This window comes from Silurus aristotelis (assembly GCF_946808225.1).
Source record: "Silurus aristotelis genome assembly, chromosome: 8".
Lineage (NCBI taxonomy): Eukaryota > Metazoa > Chordata > Actinopteri > Siluriformes > Siluridae > Silurus > Silurus aristotelis.
The window spans coordinates 20,231,940-20,254,180 of record NC_139581.1 but is presented as its reverse complement, the minus strand read 5'-3'; the positions used below and the strand labels follow the sequence as shown (position 1 = coordinate 20,254,180).

The 22,241-nt window shown below is 39.2% G+C and overlaps 1 protein-coding gene across 2 annotated transcripts in view; it reads right to left on the bottom strand.

Moving 5' to 3' along the window:
- The window catches only part of ncam1b (neural cell adhesion molecule 1b), a 120,757-nt gene that overhangs the window by 33,401 nt on the left and 65,115 nt on the right, over positions 1-22,241 (bottom strand). For both annotated transcript variants that reach the window (XM_083549389.1, XM_083549390.1), the window contains 5 exons: positions 15,634-15,663; positions 12,169-12,319; positions 2,360-2,547; positions 2,049-2,145; positions 1,656-1,826 (listed from right to left, as the gene is read on the bottom strand). In XM_083549389.1, the coding sequence (XP_083405515.1) occupies positions 1,656-1,826; positions 2,049-2,145; positions 2,360-2,547; positions 12,169-12,319; positions 15,634-15,663 (637 nt within the window). The remainder of the gene's footprint in view (positions 1-1,655; positions 1,827-2,048; positions 2,146-2,359; positions 2,548-12,168; positions 12,320-15,633; positions 15,664-22,241) is intronic.

The following is a 22,241-nucleotide window of genomic DNA, read 5'->3' as shown; positions in this document are numbered from 1 at the left end:
ATGAATTTGCTGTACCAGAATATATATATATATATATATATATATATATATATATATATATATATATATATATATATATATATATATATATATATACACATTTTAAAAAATCTAATTTTTTTTATAAAGTAAATATTCTGTAATTTGATTTCGTTTAGATTGCCAGGATATTTGACTGGGTAATTCAAATAGTTGCAGGTCAAGAAAGGAGTTTAACAAGTCATGGCAAATAATCTCAATGAAGAAATCAAAGCTTTGCAAGTCATTCCATCAGTATTTAGCAGTAATTTATCTGGTTAAAAATAATCATTTAATCACAGTGAGTAGTAATATGTTTTAGGTAGTACAATTTTCATACTATAATTATTATAATAGCAAATCCTTTTAATTGCATATAGCCACCAACAGCTTTAAAACCAGTGAATTCATGGTTGGGGAATGTGAAGCAATAGAAAAAGATTTAACTAAACACATAAAAAATACTTTGAAATTGACTATTTGTTGAATAATTATAAAACTCCACTTAGACTCCAGATGAATTTATAACTCAAGAAACAAAGTATGATGAAGTTATTGCAGTAATTTAACAAAACAAATCCTGTAAACAAGCATCAAAATGTATGTGTTCGTTCTATTTTCTGTAATATTATATAAATGTGTCTACACACCATTTTTCACTACACAGAAATTCTAATACAATCACAGTCAAAAATCTTTTGTTGTTTAGGTAAAAATCCAGCTTCTTGATGGCTGGCTAAAAAGACTTGAATGTACTTGTACACTCCCCATTTATTCAACTGGGTGGTATTTTTTTCAAATGGCAGGACAAATTGGCAGTTTTTAGAGATTTTATCAGCGACTTATTTAGCATTTCGGGTTTAAATGTGTGTGATCAGACTTTAGATGCCTGAAATATCTGCACATGCCGGCAGCTTTGTGGCATTTCTTCGGAACAACGTCATTAAGAGCAGATGAGCCACTACATCTTCCATTTCACTCTCTGGCCTCTTTCTGCTCACCGTCTTTACTTAGCTTGCTAGGAAAGCAATACAGCATGCAGCCTGATTAGTTTTACATAATCCAGATGTGTCTGGTAGCCATTTCAGGTTAAACAGGAAAACAGAAGCAAAAGTTTATTGCCGGTGAATGGGTCTTAAAATGCGATTAATGTAAATGACCCTGAAAAAGCGCTGACCCCCAAACATTCTTACTTAACTTCATTAAATAAATGTTTCTGAACACTTCACAATATCAATGACTGTATTTTCTTTTCCTTCGCTAACTAACACGTTTTCCTAATCCATTTAGTGTACCAAAACAAAATCCCAGTGAATTGGCAGTTACTTCACACAATTAAAGAAATTAAACCTGTGATTTGATTCACATTCGAAACTATTGTCAGAGCTGTTATTGTATCAAATTAATAAACACGTTCTGACAAATCAGATTAGAAAAATTCAATAGTGATGTGGTGATAAATATTTTTTTTTAAACACTAATAGAACATTGTATTGCAGCTTCCCTCTGGGCAATACCCAATCCCAGCTATAGAATGCATCGCAGTGCAATTAGAAGTCTAAAGCAAACTGCAGCGGCTTCACAGTGGCTACTGATGATGCTGATGGTAGTGTAAATATGGTGAACATTTGACATACCGTCTCGGACTTCATAGACACGCTGGACCCAGTTGTTTTTACTCGTAGCTCTCCACTCGGCACGGTACTTGAGCACGGGAACTCCTCCAGAAGAATCAGGTTCATCAAACTGCACCTCGGCCGTGCTGGAGTAGGGTTTCACCTCGGTGAGAATGGGAGCCGAGGGAACATCTACAACACAGAGAGCAAAACACAACTGCCTACGGTCAAGCACATCGTAACCATCAATTTAGGACACTTAAAAAAAACTTCCTGAGAGATGCAAACAGAGAAACTGTAAGCAAACGAAGAAGTAAAAACAAATGATGGAACAATCTGTAACCATTTAAAGACCCCGTGTGGGAAACACAAAAGTTCATTGTAAAGGTCATGTCAAAGAGAGAACAGACGGACCAGCCTGAATCAGGATGAATTCTTTGGACTCGGTCCCGATCTCATTAGATGCAGTGCAGTTGTAGCTGCCAAAGTCGTTCTGGGAGTCCGGGTTAACCTGTGGTGGATTAAGAGCGCATGCATTAACCTTAGGGATCCTAATCAGCCGTTCCATTACCTATATTTACCGCTCACTATGTGCGTTCTGTGTTCAATAATTCATTGCCGATGCCGCCTTCAAGAAAACACAATACAGCCTAGTGATTAGAGCATTTATTAAATGTTTTATGTGCAGAGCATTCAGCTTGGTGAAGCAGAGATGTTCCTTTTACCTGCAAATAGCTGGCATTGGGGGTGGAATAGATTTTGACATTGGTTGAGTTGGCGTTGGGCAGCTGGAGTCCATCTCGCAGCCACATGATAGACACATCACTGGGGTGAGCCAGGATCTCGCAGCTGATGTTGGCAGGATTGCCCTCCCACGTGTAGACTGCTACTGGGCCCAGGATTTTTGGCGCGTCTGGCAGAAACGGAAAAAGAAAACACAGTGGAAATAACCAATGAATGGAGAAAAAAAGAGCCATTTAAATCAAAATGAAAATAAACCATGGGAAATCCTTTGAAATGCTGAATCTTTTATGAGTGGTTATAAATGCAACCCTGTTGTTCTTTTTATTTATTATATTCAGATGTCCTGCCTTAAATATTTAGAAAAAAAAAGAATACGAGCATAAATAAGAACATGTTTACTATCCTTAGTAAACATGTTTACTATCCTTAGTAAACATGTTTACTATCCTTAGTAAATATGTAAAAAAAAAATCTGTCCTTGTCACATTCTATCTTTATTTTAGATTTGCATTTGATTTTTAATGCCAAAGCAGAAAGACATCAATAGAGATTCTGGGTAATAAAAATAATAAATCCCATTCAAAATTTTACTATATGATTCCACAAAAGAAGTCTGGTGCTCTGGAAAAACTGCAAATTTCCCTGAACTGAAATATGCTACTCTTTTGAGTGGCATGTAGCGTCTGGCTAGTGTCTTTTAGACTTGTAGAATGTAGAATTATTAAAGGATTATACTGTCTGTTTGGTGGATGAACAGACCAAATAATTGTAACATTAATTCCATTACCGTTAATTCAACAACTTAATTTAAACATTTATGAGTAATCCGTAATAATATTATAGTATAATCCGTAATAATTACTCATATTTCCCTTTTGTGAGCTAAATTCGCTACAGGCACAAATAAAGTTGCAATCTGCTTACAGCCAAAAGGAAAAAGGAATACAAAAAATGTATATATATAAGTTTGGACACACCTTCTCATTCAAAGAGTTTTCTTTATTTTCATGACTATGAAAATTGTAGAGTCACACTGAAGGCATCAAGGGCTATTTGACCAAGAGAGAGAGTGATGGGGTGCTGCGCCAGATGACCTGGCCTCCACAGTCACCGGACCTGAGTGCCAAGTGCCAAGCATCTCTTGGGGAACTCCTTCAAGGCTGTTGGAAGACCATTTCAGGTGACTACCTCTTGAAGCTCATCAAGAGAATGCCAAGAGTGTGCAAAGCAGTAATCAAAGCAACAGGTGGCTACCTAGAATATGACATTTTTCAGTTGTTTCACACTTTTTTGTTATGTATATAATTCCATATATAATTCCACATGTGTTCATTCATAGTTTTGATGCCTTCAGTGTGAATCTACAATTTTCATAGTCATGAAAATAAAGAAAACTCTTTGAATGAGAAGGTGTGTCCAAACTTTTGGTCTGTACTGTAGATATACAGTATATATAAAATTTCAACAAAATTTCATTTTGACAGCAGGTATATTATCACAAGCTGAAATGATTAAGCTGCAGCACATACAGGAGCAATTCCACAACTTAATCAAGACCTGACATTTACTGGGTAAAGAAATTCCACCTATCTAGCATGTTTTTAGACTAAATGATGTATTTTTTTTGCTTGTATGATTGTTAAATTGGCTCCACATCCAGCATAGTTTATGCAGGAAATAATAATAAATAAACTTTCTTTCAGCTTCTCTCATTAGGGGTCACCACAGCGGATCAGCTGCATGTTTGATTTGGCACATGTTTTTACACTGGATGCCCTTTCTAACGCAACCCTCCTCATTTATCCGGGCTTGGGACCGGCACTAAGAGTGGCTGGGGTCGGTTCCCTGACCGGGGATCGAACCCGGGCCGCAGCGGTGAGCGCGCCGCATCCTAACCACTAGACCACCAGGGGACCTTAGGAAATAATAATAAATAATAAAGAAAATACATTTTAGCACCGTTTGCGATTAAAGTTGAAGTGTCAAAGTACAGTATATCACAGACATAAAAGCTTGATTTAGGCTAGAACCAGTCGTGCAAAGTATTTGAGTAAATGTACTTTGTTACTGTACTTAAGTAATTTAATGGCTACTTTCTAATTTTACTCAGATAAAAACATAAGCAACTTTTACTCCATACTCAACTACCTTTATGATTAAATGGTTGTACTTTTTACTCCACTGTATTTTAATTGACAATGCCACCAATTATATTTTACAATCAGTCAGTCAGCTCAAATTTTTATTTATCTATGGAATGATAATGATTCTCTACATTGTTACATGATACTATAATTGTATATGTTAAATACAGATACCCTTTGGAAAAATCGCTTCCCTATTGCTTTACTGATGCTTGTTTCATTTTGGCATGTTGAAGAGGCTGTTGTGTTGATCTTAGTTAATGTACTGTTGAGATATACAACTTAATTATATTTTAGGAAATAAAACCTCACCTCAACCTTGGTGTTAAGGACTAGTGCATCTTTGAGTCTATGTTCAAAATGATTGAAATACTCAAGTTTTTTATTAGGGTATCTAGACTTTTACATAAGTGATTTTCAGGTACTCTTTACACCTCTGGCCAGAACTGCCTTTATTTATCTGTTTGCCAGAATTCACTCACACTGACATCCAACAGGTTTTGCCTGTGCTACACATAAATGTTGTTAATGCTCCCAAGCTAATACATAAGTCATTTATGTACTTTACTGCTTTGAATTCAAAAGAGAAGGTCAGTGAAACCTTCAGGAAGTAAACAGCAGATGACTACGAGGGCAGGCTAAAGTGAACGGTGGGCGGGAGAGTGTGGGGATCATGTGGCTGAACACATCTGGTCATTCTTAAACATAAAAGCAGACCACACTTAGGAGGCTCCTAAGGACTCTTTTCTCCTCCTCCACCTCCTCATCCTTTTGAAGGGCATGCAGAGGCTTGCAAAGATAACTAAAAATCGTAAAATCAAGATACTGTGCATGTCATTTGCAATATGACATGTTGGCGTTCCTCGATTTGCCCCGCGACACCATCACTGCGTCTCAGCATTTCGAAGTTGCGTGATCATATCAGTTAGACTACATTAATACACGATGGGATGTCAACACAAATCTGCAAACAAATACACGGGCAATTATTTGTACAGCATGCGCACCGATTAGCATAAAAGACACAAACAACAATATGCGCAGTGGGAGAATCGACATGTGTTTGCACGCACGATGAAACACTCTTTAAAGGGGTATCAATGGTGGCTTTTTTTTTTGTTGTTCTGAAATCTTGTTCAACCGAACGCCTTAAATAAAAACTGTTCGCACACCGTGACAAACAAGCCGAAGCCTATTGCTTATTGCATTGTAATTTATAATTCAGGCAAGATGATATCTTGTTTTAAATATGAATAAGGTTTACATTAATTCAGGCATAAAATCCGATTAAACAAATTCTACCACAGCAGCAGATTTTTATCCTTGCCAAAAGTGCCGTATTTTGATTTGCTGTTTGATCAGCTTAGCTATTTATATGAAATCTTTCACTGGGAGTGTGACTCAATATCACACCTTGAAGTGAGTGAAATTTGTCTATACGTAAGATATTGTTAGCTTTTATTGTTTCAATGTGTCCATGTACAGTATAACATATGCTATGCTATGTATGTAAAGCTTGCTAATGTTGCCAAAATTGGAAAAACAGAAGCACAAATTTAATCGAGTTTGAAAGTCGAAAGCGTTAAACCGTAACAGCAAAACCTTTCTTTCGTCTAACAATCCTAAAGCAAATCGACCTGGCATGATCCAAACAGCTTTCTACTACCAATTCAGGGGTGAAGCTGGTCAAACTGGTAACTTGGCCATCTTACAGTGGCTTACTTATTTGGTAAATAAACTAATTAATAACTTGCTTGATATTTCTAATGACCCATGCTGGTGTGTTATTTCCTTTATTGTCTACAATGTTGCAGTAGTATTTTGAAATTCATAAATCCTTTCCATCTAATAGAACGTACCAAGTTTGTAAAAAAAAAGAAATATTATAATAACCATCTCTTAGGCCAAGCTCAAGCAGCGAATAGTTAATTAATACAAAATGGAAACTTTAAACTAAATTAAAAGAGAGTTTGATGTTTGACTATGACGTTTGCAGATGATATTGTGAATTGTGGTGAGAGTAGAGAGCAGGTTGAGAAGAGCCTGGAGAGGTGGAGAGAAGGGGAGTGAAAGTCAGTAGGGGTAAGACAGAGTTTGTGTGTGAATGAGAGGGAGGGCAGTGGAGTGGTGCGGATGCAGGAAGAAGAGGTGGTGAAGGTGAAGGAGTTCAGGTACCTGGGGTCAACAGTGCAAAGTAATGGAGTGTGTTAGAGAAGTGAAGAAAAGAGTGCAGGCAGGGTGGAGTGGGTGGAGAAGAGTGGCAGGAGTGATTTGTGATAGAAGGGTATCTTCGAGAGTGAAAAGGAAAGTTTATAGGACTGTGATGAGACCTGCGATGTTGTATGGTTTAGAGACAGTGGCATTGGGTAAAAGACAGGAGGTGGAGCTGGAGGTAGCAGAAGATGCTGAGATTTCCGTTGGGAGTGATGAGGATGGACAAGATTAGAAATTAGTTTATTAGAGGTACAGTGCATGGAAGACATTTTGGAGACAAGCTGAGGGAGGTGTGATTGAGATGGTTTGGACATGTGCAGAGGAAGAACATGGGGTATATCGGTAGAAGAATGCTGAGGATGAAGCCAGCAGAAAGGAGGAAAAGAGGAATGCGAGGAGGAGGTTTATGGATGTGGTGAGGGAAGACATGCAGGTACGGTAGTTGGTTTTAAACAAGCAGATGTAAAGGACAGAGTAGTATGGAGACAGATGATCTGCTGTGGTGACCCCTAATGGGAGCAGCCAAAAGAAGAAGAGTTTATCTGTCAGGTGTGTTGTTTGATAAAACATTGCTCAACATGTGTTTACATCTAATTTGAAAGAAGCTTATAAATAAAGCTTAGAGCTGATTACAGCTGCAAGGGCACCACTTGCAATATGTTCCTATGTTAAGGAATTTTTATATAGAATTCTTTTGCCTATTTACTTTCAAGCAGGCATCACAACTGGATTTAAATTCGCAAATAGGCACTCCAAACATATCTAATATGTGATTTGTTTACTCAGACAGTTATTAGTTGTCATAATACCCACTTTAGAAAAACCCTATATTGACAAAAGTACAGAGACACCAGACCTTTCCAGCTACATGTGGTTCTTTCCTGAACTGTTATCCCAAGGTTATCAAAAGTTGGAGGCACACGATTGCATAGGATGTTTTTGAATGTGGTAACATTAAATGTTCCCTTCACTTGAACTAACTGTTCCAGAGTGATAATGCCCCTTTGCAGCTCTGATCTTAACCCTACTGTACACCTTTGACTGCACCCCAGGCCTCCTTACTCTAGATCAGTACCTCGCTTTACTCAGGCCTCTGAGGCGGAATGAACATAAATGTTCACAATCACACTTTAAAATCTAGTGGAACATCTTCTCAAGGTGAAGGTTACTGTAATAGCAAATGGACGATAAACGTGAAATAGGATGTTCAAAATGAATACGCATCAGCTGACTACAAGAATCTTGTAGTTAGCTATCCTCAAACATTTGTCAACTAACATGCAACATTTGTTAACATGCAATATCTAGATTTTATGTTACTAGATACATGTTGAACAAGTTTGAGGATCAACAGATTTAGAACTCTGTCTACTCAAATGTCTAAATTGCTTCATACAGATATAATTCTGTTTTGCTGAAATAACGCAAACGATTAAATATTAATAATAATCCTTTATAGATTTTACATATGTAAAAAGCCCTAGTTTTACTTACTAGGCAGTAATTCACAACTTTTTTCCCATGAAGCAGAGAGATATTTGCAGAGCGGGGAGCTATCTGGCATGTGTGAAGACTTTTTTTTTTCTTTATTTTTAACAATAGAGAAAACCGAGATTATGAAATAAGTAATATTAATTTAGTGTTGTAGGCACAATGAAAGAAAGGTAATGCAAGCAAAACACTCACACTATGATTCATGGAGCTACTTGCAAAACAATATAGAGGCTATGGATGTGTGATAAGAGGAGTGCACAACCTGCACTTTAAGTAAACGATGTAGAAAAAGACAAATGATTTTAGCACCAGCCAATAAAGAAAGTACAGTGTGGGTGAATGTACTGCATGGGATCGGGGTTAATTTAACCACTGAAAAAGAAAAAAAAATAAACTCCCACACGACCAAATGAAAAACTGTTGAAATCCCGGTGATAAAAATCATTATAGTAAAGGTGTTAAATGCATAATTTTACATTTGATATAGTATACAAAATGTGGCGTACATTTACTGCCAATGCATATGTCATATCTCACAAGCTAAAGTTATAAAATCTACACAGAAAGTCTCACAAGCAGGAATTTAACGTGAAGAAAATAACATTTCTATTAAAAGAGCTTTGAGGCAGCCATGTCAAGATGAGGAGATTAAAAACCTTAAGCTTTTAAGTTTACTTGATTGTTGAAAAAATATTTAAAGTAATGCATTTCAAAAATCATTAAAAAAAAAAAAAAAGATTATAGAAACTATATAAAAATATAAAAACAACATAGTCTTAAGTAGTTCAGTAAATTTCAAACATTACCATGCTAGCTAGACACACTAATTATTAACTGTAAATAGATTGTCTAACTTTAAAGATATTTACAAACATTTTTAGTAATCAAAAACAACACAACAACAAAACAATCACAAAAAAAAACACAATCTCAGAAATTCAAATGATATCCTAAACAATTTCCATTACAAACCATAAACTGTTAAACATTAAAACCATTACCAACCATCACGTATTGTGTTTGTGTGCATCTATAAATCGTTATCATCAAACCAAAGAAACCATATTCTTATATGAATGCTTCATGATGTCCTAAAAGTCCCTAATGGTGCCTAGTAGATACCAAAGATGTTCCATTGGCCATTAATGCTATCCATTAGATATAAAATCATACCAACAGAAGGCAACAAATTACCACAGGGACCATTTATAGTTTCCATTATAGACATTTAAAGCATTACAAATATGGCTTTCTATTGTTTGATTCAGCAGAGATTGTAAATTGCGCAGTTAAATTCATTTGCAAGTCATCAAGCCAGTTTGCCAGTGAATGAGTAAATGTTTTGAAGAAGTTAACATAATGTAGCAAAAGAGCAGCATATGGATTGTGTTTGGTACAATTTTTTGCTCAAAAAAAAACAAAAAACATAGAGGGTAATTCAGATGACAATACTAAACTTCTTGGAGTGGTTATAATGACACTTTACAGAATATACACAGCAATCAGTCACTTATCACACGTTCCCCATTATTACCTGTACATGACAATACATACAGTGGAACCCGGTTATGTCGATGTCCTAGGGGGTCAAAAAGCATTGAGGTAACCGATGATCGAGATAAACGAAAATCAATATGGCGGCAGTATATTAACGTGCTTGAAATTTCTTTATGTACATGATGTGCGGTAATAAATGAGAATGTGCATGCACGTGTTTTTGAAGGGTTTTTTACACAACAGTGTTGCCGCGATTTGTTTGATGAAGGCATGCTATAAAAATACATACAGTACATGTTTATCTGTCATGAATCCACCTGCCACGCCCCCTTCGGCCCCCTTCAGCGTGTCAGGTGCTTTCTCGGCCGCTTTCTCTGAAGCTCCCGGCTTCAATCGCGCACATATGGTGCTCGTTTAGCATCATCACCAGCTCCTATTTAAACTTCCACACTCTCACTGTCCGTTATTGTTGGTATATGTTGGTTCACGGCGGTCGTTGTTATCGCGCATACGTATCCCGGTGCGTGTCTTCCCACCGGCACTCTCTCAACGGCTGCTCTTTTCTTCCCAAAGCCGCGCCGCGCCCCTACTAACACTACGAACACTAGCACTAACTAACAGCAGAGATTCACCAGTAAACAATAAAACACCTGTAGCAGCTGTAAGGTTTGATTTTTCCGACACTTCCGCGAGTTCTTCTGCGGCTGCACCGAGATAACTGACGTTAAATGGCAAATTTTTCCCCACTTGTGCTCGAGATATCAGGGGTCGACATAACCGATAAAAAATGCTTAGAAAAAGCGAGAATTTGGCGGTTCCACTTTAAAAACGTCGACTTAATAGGGTTGTCGAGATAACCGTGTCCACTATATATATATATATATATATATATATATATATATATATATATATATATATATATATATATATAATAATCCATAGCCCTAAGACTGTGATATTTAAATTTAGGTGCAGCTATAAAACTTACAACCTAAATTTAATTCAAATGAATGTTATATTCATATATAAAGTAGTTTATTTGAATAGGCAGTTGAGCTGAAATGCTTTTACTATAAACCATCAATAAATCAAAAACATGTCAGACAATAAATAATGCCAACTTTAAACGAATGTCTTTTGTCGGTGAAAGGTTCAGGATTAGAAAGCTCTACGGTGCCAATAAACAGCCTAAATATTATTATACACACTAAAATCATGTACGTAACATAAATCTTTGAATTTATGGTTAAAGGATTACAAAAAATCAAAGTGCTTTGGAAATAAAATGTTATCGTGAAATAAAATGCTGGTAAATAGTGGTACACTAGTAGTGGTGGCTGTAGTGTGAGAGGAAAACTTTGGCCTTGTCAAATATAGCACAGAAATATAGCACAAACTGCTGTTACAAAGAACACTAAAATGGCAATATAGAATATAAATGATGCTAAATATTTGGAGAATATAAAAAGAAATCAAGATCTTTCTTTCTTCCCTTTCGTTCTAAAACTTTGGAATGCATTGCCAACTGTCTGTCCATCTCTCAAAGAACAACCTCTAAGATACCAATTGGTCTGGCTTCAAAATGGCACTAAAAAGACTGGCTATTCGGCTGTTTTTGTGACAAACTACATGCTGCTAGATCAAGCTGTCATCTGTCCTCATCCTGTTTGAACTTTTAGCAAGATCTGACAAGGTCAACCACAAGGCTCTCTTGTCGACTCTCAGGAAACTTGGAATTTGCTAAACAGCATTAGAATAGTTGCTTTCCTCATACCAGGTAACATGGAGGGGATCAACATCTGTCCAACACAAACTCTCCACTAGTGTCCCACAAGGCTCAGCACTTGGCCCTGTCCTTTTCTCCCTCTATACTCACTCTCCTAGTGAAATCATATCCTCACATGGTTTTTCTTACCACTGCTATGTTGACACTCAATTCATATTTTCCCTCCCTTCCTTAGATACCACGGCTTCTGCTTTAACTTTAAAATGCCTGGTGGACATATCATAGCAGGTGTTAAATCTCTGGGATATCTGTTCAAAACTCTTTGATCTCCCCTTCAGACAACTCTTGCAACCGAGGGGTAACCATGGACAATCAACTGCCCTTTTCGAGACTGGACTACTAAAGTAGTAGTACTAAGTACTAAAATATACTTCCCCTAGATGTCCGAATAGCTGAGTCAATGCCTTCAAATGATGGGTGAAGACCTACCTCTTCCTGAAACACTTAAACTAGCACTTTGTTCCCCAATTTGTTTAGTCTTTGTTTATATATTTATTAAAGTGTGCTATAAATCCTCTCAACAGAGTTTTAAACTGATTGTATGTTTGTAATGTAGTGAACCAGTGTTGATTTATTCATTGATGGAGACTCAAAGCACTTTTGTACCTCGCTAGGAAAAGGGCGTCTACTAAATTCCGTAAATGTCAAAACTTACAGCGCACTTCAAGGAACGTGGACTGGGAGCTCTGGCCTACAGCGTTGCTGGCCGTGCAGAGATACTGTCCAGCGTCAGTGTACTGGACGTACTTCAGCGTCAGAGAGGAGACACGAGCGTCACTGCGTGCCACCACATTGCCGTCTTCACTCTGCAGAGACACGTATACAAGCATATTGATCAAATCTTATTTTCTCTTCACTCACTAGACACTTTAATTAGAACACCAGCAAACCTGATTATTCATGTAATTGTCCATGCAAAACCACCCAGATCAGACTACTGTTCTTGGCTGGCAGCATTTAAATCCAATGTGGGCTTCTGCTGTTACAGAATATCTCATTCCCCTCTAGGTTTTACACGTTGTGTGGTTCTGATGCTTTTCTTCTCACCATGGTTGTAAAGGGCACTTATTTAGATTATTCTTTCTGTCAGCTCAAACTAGCCTAGCATGTTGGAGCTTCAGCTGTGAACAGGAAAGGAAGCAAGCGAACCGATAAGCAACACGTAATTAATATCACCCGTGTCTTATTTCGGGCAAAGTTTACTCATTTCGATCTTTTTGTGCTTTCAGTAACTGCTGTAAGCAAGGAAAAAGAGAGGCTGTAAGGTTTTTGCAGCACACACACCACCACAGTCAGAGTGTGAACTTGAACTTGGCAGAGTGTAAGCTGTGAGCTTATTCCGGCTGAGCTGTTTTACTTTTGTGTAGTGATTTGTTGCAAGCGTGCTGAAAAGCACGGCCTAAATAAACGGCAGCCCTGAAGCTCAGTTAATGTTCTGCCAGTCTCCTAAGTCTTCCTCCACATCCTCACGCACCAGAGATACAGGTATTTCCACCCTCACTGTTGTTTTATTTCCACACCATTCTCTAACCTCTAGATACTACTGCGCATGACAACGGCAATTTTGTCTAAAAACACTCAAACTGGCCCATATGACACAAAACACACACAAAAGAATCTTCAATTCTGATGTTGGTGTTAACATCTTAAGCTTATGGCCTGATGTGGATGATTGGATAATTAATTGCATGAACATGCAGGGGTACAAGTGTTCGTATTTTTATGGCGGGACGTGTACACAACAATCTTGTCAGTACCTGAACCCCAAACCGGCGTGCTTTACGAAAATTGTTATATCAAGTAGGTGCTATGACAGAAACCTGAGTTGCTTTGTTATTGCTCAATGCCCTAAGTGTCAGAATAAAGGTGCCCTGAAAAGAAGTAAGCACTGACAGGGTGCAAGAGGCAGATCTAAATACGACTGGGTAGGTGGAGGGTGTAAGCAGGACCCATCAATAATGCAAAGCGTAACTTAGGGAATCGTTTTAGAGTCGTGTGCACTCAGCAGACCCGATCCACTTAGGGCTCGCTTTGTGTGCGTCACGACATGCAAACACACACGGTCCAACATCCCACACTTGTGATTTCTTTTAGCACTAAGTTTTTTTTTTTTTTGAATTTCAATGAGATGTAGTCAGCATTTCAATTTCTGTCTCAGAAAGTAAACCGGCCTCCAAACACTGTGCAGGCGTTATGACTAGGGGTGTTGAAGTTTGAAATCGCAATAACCTTGCATTGAAAATGCCAGCGTTTCACAGTAATAATTAATCACTAGGAAACACACAAGCTGATGTGGAAGTTCAAGCGGAAAACATTATGAATCCTTTTAGAAAACAGTTATTATACCCCTAATAGCTCTTTTTTCATATTTAAGCTTTTAAGATTGAACTATTAGCATGTAACTATTATAGCATTATACTCTAAAAGAAACAATGGCTTTGAGGAAAGGATGAACCAAACCAGCCAAAATAGATGGTCTTTTCATTGTGTTGTGGTCAACACTGCCATGCTCATCTGTGCACTTGATAGCTATTGTGTAAGATAAATCTAGAAATGTGCTAGCAGTGGCAGCACAAGCAGGAACACTAGGAGATTAGAGTGCAAAAGGGTTTTCAATGCAGTCCACAGTTCCTGCCACAAGAAACAAAGGCTGATGAATTTTGATTTAGGATGAGTCCAAAGTGAGAGCGTTGCAATATCTTTGGTTGTGGCAATAAAGTTGGTAGATGGTAATACACATGAATGCTTTATCGATGGTGAGGTAAATCAAACACCTTGACTAAAACCATTAAAACGTACTTAGCATAACAGTTTGGCTGAAGTTTATCCCCAGAGCCAAATGCATCCCTTAGAGAGATGTTAACCGGCTTGCCCTTTCTCTCTTTTAGAACGCAATTTTTCCTTTTACTGATCTTCCAGGGGGATTCTAAAGTGCTGCAAACCAGAGTAGTTTTTCATCCAGAGCAGAAACAAATCCATATGCTTCATATGACGAGAGATTATTAAGGAATTTGATATTAAACATGGCACAAAATATTCTGGGAAATATGGAAAATCTTTGTCTTTTGTCTTAAGTTTTTCATTAAAGTAGTCAGTCATTTATCCCAGGGAAAAAGTACTATATGAATAGTATGACTATTACAACTATTAAAATAGAATTAACCAATAAAAGAGAAGAGATCTGGTGAAAACCAGGTGAATAGTTTTTTTTAGGTAAGATACAAACACAACTTAAGCACAAACTTAAATCTCAGGCTGTAAAACATTAAAAATACTAAAATCATAGCACTTCATTGATGTTTTATATTACGCTTCTACGCCATATTTCTCTCTTTCTCTATTACCCAGCTGCAACAGTCCGTGGAGACAGCTCTATTTGTGAACGATTCCAGTCGAAGAGGTGTGTCTGGGCCTTTCATTACGCCACTGGTGTCTCTAGAGACAGTTGCACTTACATAATGCAGAGTCTCTTTTTAGCTGGAGATCAGCAGCCTCCCCATCTGCTCTGTGCAACATAATTCAATCTACCCCCTAATGGGAAAGCTGAGCGCTGGCCAGTCTGCTTCCTGTTGTTTCTCGGAGTGGCCACGGCATGACCCCTGACCCTCAAGCCACTTGTCTAACACGCTGCTGGACCACACAAGGGAGCGAGGAGCTCCAGCCCACTGTATTCATTGCGCTGTATCTTCCATTCTTCTCAGACATAAAGCTCTAGTTATTCATTTGTAATGTGAGAACAGTGGCATATTAATGTTTCATGGCCATAGTTTTTAGCCGAGAAGCCTAGTTAATAATGCAGACCAGCCATTAGCCATTGCGAATGCTGTTGGTTGAACCACAATTGCCTTGCCTTGCCTTGCTGGAAAAAATGTTTTAGGATATAAAAAGTATTTTACAAAGGGGAATCACAAAAACATAAAATATTCAGATCAAATAGCACTCTTTAGGTTCTTGAAAAAAATAAAACAAATAAAAAGGCAGATTTATAGCAAACTCTTTTTTTTCTTGTATTCAATCCACGTGAAACTGTTCCAAATATCCACAGTGTAAAGAAAGAATTGTCTTATACTGAACCCTAGCCTAGCTTGTGTATGAGGAGTTGAGGGTATAGAAGCTATACCTTGTGTTGTTCAGGTCGAGTCCAAGATGCCTGCAGAAAACAAAGACAGACAACATGACAACACAAACAGGCAGTGTTATTAAAAATGGGTCATCAGTCATCGTTAGAGCATACAACCCAAGTAAAAAAAAAATAGACCACTGACATAGAACATTTCAGCAAATCAATCTAGAAAAAATGTTAATGATTAAAATAATGATTAAATTAAAAACAATAACAACAAATGCCAAAAAGAAAGAAAAATATTAACATTATTATCTAACTTTCTAATATTATTATTAATTATAATTTTGTTTTACTTTGCCTTAGAAACATTTGGATAAAAAAAAAAACCATAAACCGTTCCTAACAAACATTTTTAATTAAAAGTATTAATAAAACCTACAAAACCCTGTTTTTCTCATATTCGCATATGTATTTTTTTTTTTTCACTTCTGATACAAATCCAAAGAATCAAAGCCAGGTGAATGTTATAATTATGGGTTAAAAGAATGGAATGTGACGTACAGCCAAGGTTACAAGCAATTGTAATGAAAAACAATGCCCGAGCACAAATGCGTTTCATTTACTCCCATTGCAAATGGTCTGTGTTACACGTATGACGACAGGGACAATCTAAATTCCGATCGCAAATTAAAGGATGGCATGGTCCCCTATAAAGCAAGCTTGTTATGATAATGGCAATCTGGGGCTCCTACTTGTGTGTGAAATTCATGCCACAAAGCACATCCTGAGAAAAAGAGCCGAGATCCCGAGCAGTATCTACTGTCTTGTTTCTAACCTGACTAACGCATATGATATTTTTTTAAGGAAATATATGTGCAAAATTCCTAAAATACATCTGTAAATAATGTAGGCAAAATAAATATTAAGGCTTTTTTTTTTTGCTACACATGCAAAAAAAAAAAAAATCATTAATCTCAGCATGCCATACAGATGACATTGATACAAAAGGCAAAAAATTTGGGTACATTTATAGGACACACATTATTATTATAAGAAAGGTCTTAAAAACATCCATGAGTCTTCAAGAACAATAATCAATACAGGATGGTGCAAAGCGTCACCACTCAAACAAAGATAATTCAGCTTTATGTTGAATGTGAACGTCTCTAGGTTGTGTATGTAACCCTAGTTCCTTGAGGGAACAAGATGCTGCGCCAACAACATTTTGGGAATGCTTCCGTGCTGTCCACACTCTAAATCACGTGTGTAATCTGTCCTATGGAAAGCGCTGCGTCACCGGCGGGGTGACGTCATGATCAAGAAGCTATAAAAAGCACATGGCATGGAGTGAAACAGTGTGGCATGGAGATGCAGCGACTCGTTCCTTCAGGAAACTAGGGTAACATATCTAACCTAGAGATATTTCCTTTCAAGAACTCGAGCTGTGTGAACAACGCTTTGGAAAAGAGTGTCCAGACAGACCAGTCCCTGCTTATTGTGTGTGGGCACAGCTTGGTTGAAGGACGGAGAGGCCAGGAGTAGCACTGAGGTCAAGGTTATAAAACCTAACAAAGGTCAGCAGGGTGGACCAGCCCACTCCAGAGGACAAAGGCTTAGAGGCTGCCACACTCTGGTCGAGGGTGTTCTGACCCCGAACGAAGCGAGGTGACCAGAGGACTCGTAGAAAAATGTGATAACCGGCAATCCACCTGCTCAAAGTCTGCTTGTTCGCAGGGAAGCTCTCCTCGGAGGGCCATAGCAGAGAATCAGATGTTCTGACTTCCTCCATGAACTTGTCCTGTGGACGTAAGTGGCTGGTTCAGCTTCTCCTGCTCTGGGGCCTGGAAAGAAAGAGGATAGAATGCCTGGAGGCAAACAGGTGGTGGGACGACTAAGGTCACCTTGGGGATGTAACCTGTTCTGGGGTACACTAAGGCACTGGCCATGCCTGGAGTAAACTCCAGAAAAGAAGAAGCCACTGAGAGGGCCTGTACACACGTGGACAAACTTGTTGGTGGTACCCTTCGGTCAATGAAAGAAAAACTCACAATGGTCACAGTAAAAACTTTATTCTGACAAAAGTAATAATAAATAAAAATTCTATGAATGTTACCCAATGAAAGTCAGACATTGCTTTTCAACCATGCTTCAACGGAATTATTTAAAAAAAAACCTCACGGAACAGGCCTGAACAAAAATTATGGTACCCCTAGAAAAGACTGAAAATAATGTGACCAAAGGGACATGTTAATTCAAGATGTGTCCACTAATTAGCATCACAGGTGTCTTGTAATCTTGTAATCAGTCAGTAGGCCTATATAAAAGGCTCCAAGTAGTCACTGTGTTGTCTAGTGACATGGTGTGTACCACACTCAACATGGACCAGAGGAAGCGAAGAAAAGAGTTGTCTCAGGAGATTAGAAAGAAAATTATAGACAAACATGATAAAGGTAAAGGCTATAAGACCATCTCCAAACAGCTGGATGTTCCTGTGACTACAGTTGCACATATTATTCAAAAATTTAAGCTGCATAGGACTGTAGCCAACCTACCTGGACGTGGCCGCAGGTGGAAAATTGATGACAAATTAAAAAAAAAGGATAATCCGAATGGTAACAAAAGAGCCCAGAAAGACTTCTAAAGAGATCCAAGGTGAACTCCATGCTCAAGGAACATCAGTGTCAGATCGCACCATCCGTCATTGTTTGAGCCAAAGTGGACTACATGGGAGACGACCAAGGAGGACACCATTGTTGAGAACAAATCATAAAAAAGCTAGACTGGAATATGCCAAAGCTTCTGGGAGAATGTACTATGGACAGATGAGACAAAAATGAAAATCTTTTGCCAAGGCACATCAGCTCTATGTTCACAGACAGAAAAATGAAGCATATCAAGAAAAGAACACTGTCCCTATTGTAAAACATGGAGGAGGCTCTGTTTTGTTCTAGGGCTGCTTTGCTGCATCTGGCACAGGGTGTCTTGAATCTATCAAGGGTTTCTAGAGAGAAATGTGCTGGCCAGTGTCAGAAAGCTTGGTCTCAGTCGCAGGTCATGGGTCTTGCAACAGGACAATGGCCCAAAACACACAGCTAAAACACCCAAGAATGGCTAAGAGGAAAACATTGGAATATTCTAAAGTGGCCTTCTATGAGCCCTGACCTCAATCCTATTGAGCATCTTTGGAAGAAGCTGAAACATGCCGTCTGGAAAAGACACCCTCCAAACCGGAAACAACTGGAGCAGTTTGCTCATGAGGAGTGGGCCAAAATACCTGCCAGTGGTGCAGATGTAACAGTTACAGGAATCGTCTGATTGCAGTGATATTAAGTTAGGGGTACCATAATTTTTTCCAGGCCTGTTCCATGAGTTTATTTTTTTAGATAATTCCGTTGAAGCATGGTTGAAAAGCAATGTCTGACTTTCATTGGTTAACATTCATAGAATTTTTTGTTTAATATTACTTTTGTCAGATTAAAGTTTTTTCTGTGAGCATTGTGAGTTTTTCTTTCATTGACCGAAGGGTACCAACAATTTTGTCCACGTGTGTAGATCCCCTACTCTCTTAAGAAAGCAAATAACCAAGAGGAACACAGTCTTGACTGTGAGCTGCCTCTAAGAAGCCTCGGCTAATGACTCAAAAGGGCGCTTGGATAGATCCTCCAGGTACCACCCAACACCGTTCATCCTTGAGTCTCTGCCGAGTGATTGCCCCGCCGAGGCGGGGGGACGCGTGGACTTTGAGGTTGGATGAAGCCAACCCTTAGGCGAACCGTTTTTTAAGAATTTCCAGCACTGAACCAACCGGGCAGTTAACTGGATCCAAATGGTGCTGCTCGCACCACACATTGAACAGGACCCATCTTGCAGCATATTACCTCCTCGTGAAAGGAGCTTAGGAATGGAGAATGGTCTCTATCACCTCGGTGGCAAGACTGGAACCTCGGAGCTGTGCCCCCTCAGGGGCCACAGCCACAACCTCCACAACTGTGGAATCTCCCAGGGAGGGTGTTTGAATAGGGCTAGCAGATAGTTCGCAAAGCATGGTCTGCCTGGCCACCTTGAAGCCACCAAAAGGAGACAGACTCCATCCCCGCCACATCCGAGACATGGCATCCAGCCTTAGAGAGGCTGTAAAAGTAAGGGAGACCCAGAGAGGACGGTGCAACGTCTCTTGAGACACGAACAGGTCTAGTTAAGCCCTGCTGAATTTCCCCCAGATCTGCTCCACCACAAGAGGGTGGAGCCGCCATTCTCCGGGTCTAAACCCCTGTCTTGACAGGGCATCTGGGGCCTCGTTCAGGCAGCCTGGGATGTATGCTGCTCTCAAGGAGAGCACAGGAGGATTTAGCTTGCCAGCCTGTACAGGAAGAGTAAGCGCAGACCCTCCTGGTGGGTGATGTACGAGACCACTGAGGTGTTGTCCGAACGGATTAACACGTGGTGACTTCTGAGGTCGGGGAGGAAATGAGCCGCATCCACAAATTTCGTAAAGGTCGGGGTAAGAGGGCAAGCTCAAAAGGAAGAACCCGATATTTCTAATCTCCGGCTTCCTGTGAGAAGGGAGGATGGATACATGCATCCTTTAGATCTACCATCATAAACCAGTCCTCGAATCTGATCTGAGACACCACCTGCTTGATGATCAGCATCTTAAACCTGAGTCTCATAAGTGAGCGGGTCAGCTAACATAGATCTTGAATAGGATGCAACCCTCTGTCCTTTGTGGGAACTATAAATTACCGGCTGTAGAACCCGGACTCTCTGTCTGATGGAGAGACCACCTCGATGGGCTCCTTCCTCAGGAGAGCGTTTACTACTTATGCCATGACCAGAGTCTGCTCGGTTCCCACCTGGGTGGGACTAACCCTGTAGAACCGTGGCAGACGGTTGACATTGAGACATGTCTGGCAGAACTTCCCAAGTTGCCAGGTAGTCCCTCAAGGGTATCAGTCTTTCGAGACTGACCTCTGGTATGGTTAGAGGCTACGCCCTGGTGCAGCTCTATTGGCCTCAAAGGAGGCCGCGAGCTCTCCAGGTTCGCTACGATGCCGGGCAGAAACCGAGAAGAGTGTTCGCTGGAGCTGGCTGTGCCCTAAAGCACATTTCTTGGCAGGGTTAACAGACCAGATCCCAGGGTTGCCAGGGCAGGGCAGGTATCGTATAATGAGGTGCACCGCACCCCTTTCCGGAAAGATCCCCAGAACGTACCGTGTCAGGACTTTTTGGTCGAAGCCCTCTTATCTGTCACTTCCCGGGGTTTCGAAGCAGTCTCTTAAGTGGCTTTGAAAACCAAATTCGAACTCCAAAAAGCGTGCTTCCGATGCCTGGACCGAGCAGGTGAGGTCAGAGGAAATGACAAGCCCGTCACAAAACCCTTTGCGAGGTCCATTTGCAAACCCCAGGAACTAGCGCGTTTTACATATATGATTCAGAGCGTGGACAACACGAAAGCATTCTCAAAGCGTTGTCAACGCAGTTAGTATTTTAGTTAGTAATGAACCCTTTAATACTGTTTATATAAAGGTTAAGGAACTAGTTAAAGTTTTCCTATTTGAATTTTTTTTTATACTTGCAAATCTATACAGGCGGTATATAAGTCTATACTGACAGTGAGGGTCAAATAAAATTCTAGTAGTTTATTATTAAGTCCATAAATAATACAGTAATATGGCTTCATGTTAAATGAGTTTAAAGTGTATTTTTAGTAACCACTCTGTACCGGTCTGGGTCTAAGTGTTTTTGGAGCCTATCCCAGTAACAGTAGGGGCAAGACATCCTTAATTCATCCTTAATGGGATGCCAGTCCATTGCAGGGTACCATACATACCACACACACACACACACACACACACACACACACACACACACACACACACACAGATGCTTTTTTTTTTAAAGAAAGTCGGAGAAGTCTGAGAAAAACCCATGTGAACTAGAGGAAATGAACAGAAACTCCACATATACAGTGTAAGATCTAACCAGAAAAAAAAACTATTTAGAGCTAATATCTTCTTCTTCTTCTTCTTCTTTTGGCTGCTCCCATTAGGGGTAGTAATTTAATTAGAATAACCTGTTCAAATTCAAGGGTTGGACTATTCGCAAGTATAATTGCTACCCCAGATTTGGCTGTGAGATATTCCATATTTTGCTGTCACAGGCACCACCACACATCCTGAAGGCAAATCTTTCGTTTGTAGTGACGTGCTCACCGATAGCCAATTTAGTGCAGCTGCGACCAATGACAACTGATGACAAAATTCCGGCTGCGTCGGAAAATTTTGAATAAATCTTGAATATGACTGCTGCTACGACATGTCTAAAATCTTCCAACAGGAGATTGATATGATTACACAAAACTCACGAGACAGCCCCAAACATATCACGGAATGCAGGCATAAAACTAAATATAATGGTTTTAAAAGATGAACAGTTTGTTAAATTGTAGCAGCAAACTGAACGTCGCTATAAGGTCTCATCATACATGAGCAAAAGGGACACGAAAGAAACATGAAAATAAACGTAAACGAAATATCAAACACACTGGAGTATGTAAAGGCTGATCACGGATTCTTTCTATATAATTTAAAATATATAAAGCTAGATTATTATTATTATTTTATTCATTGATTTTGTTAAAAACCATTATTCTAGTTGTAATC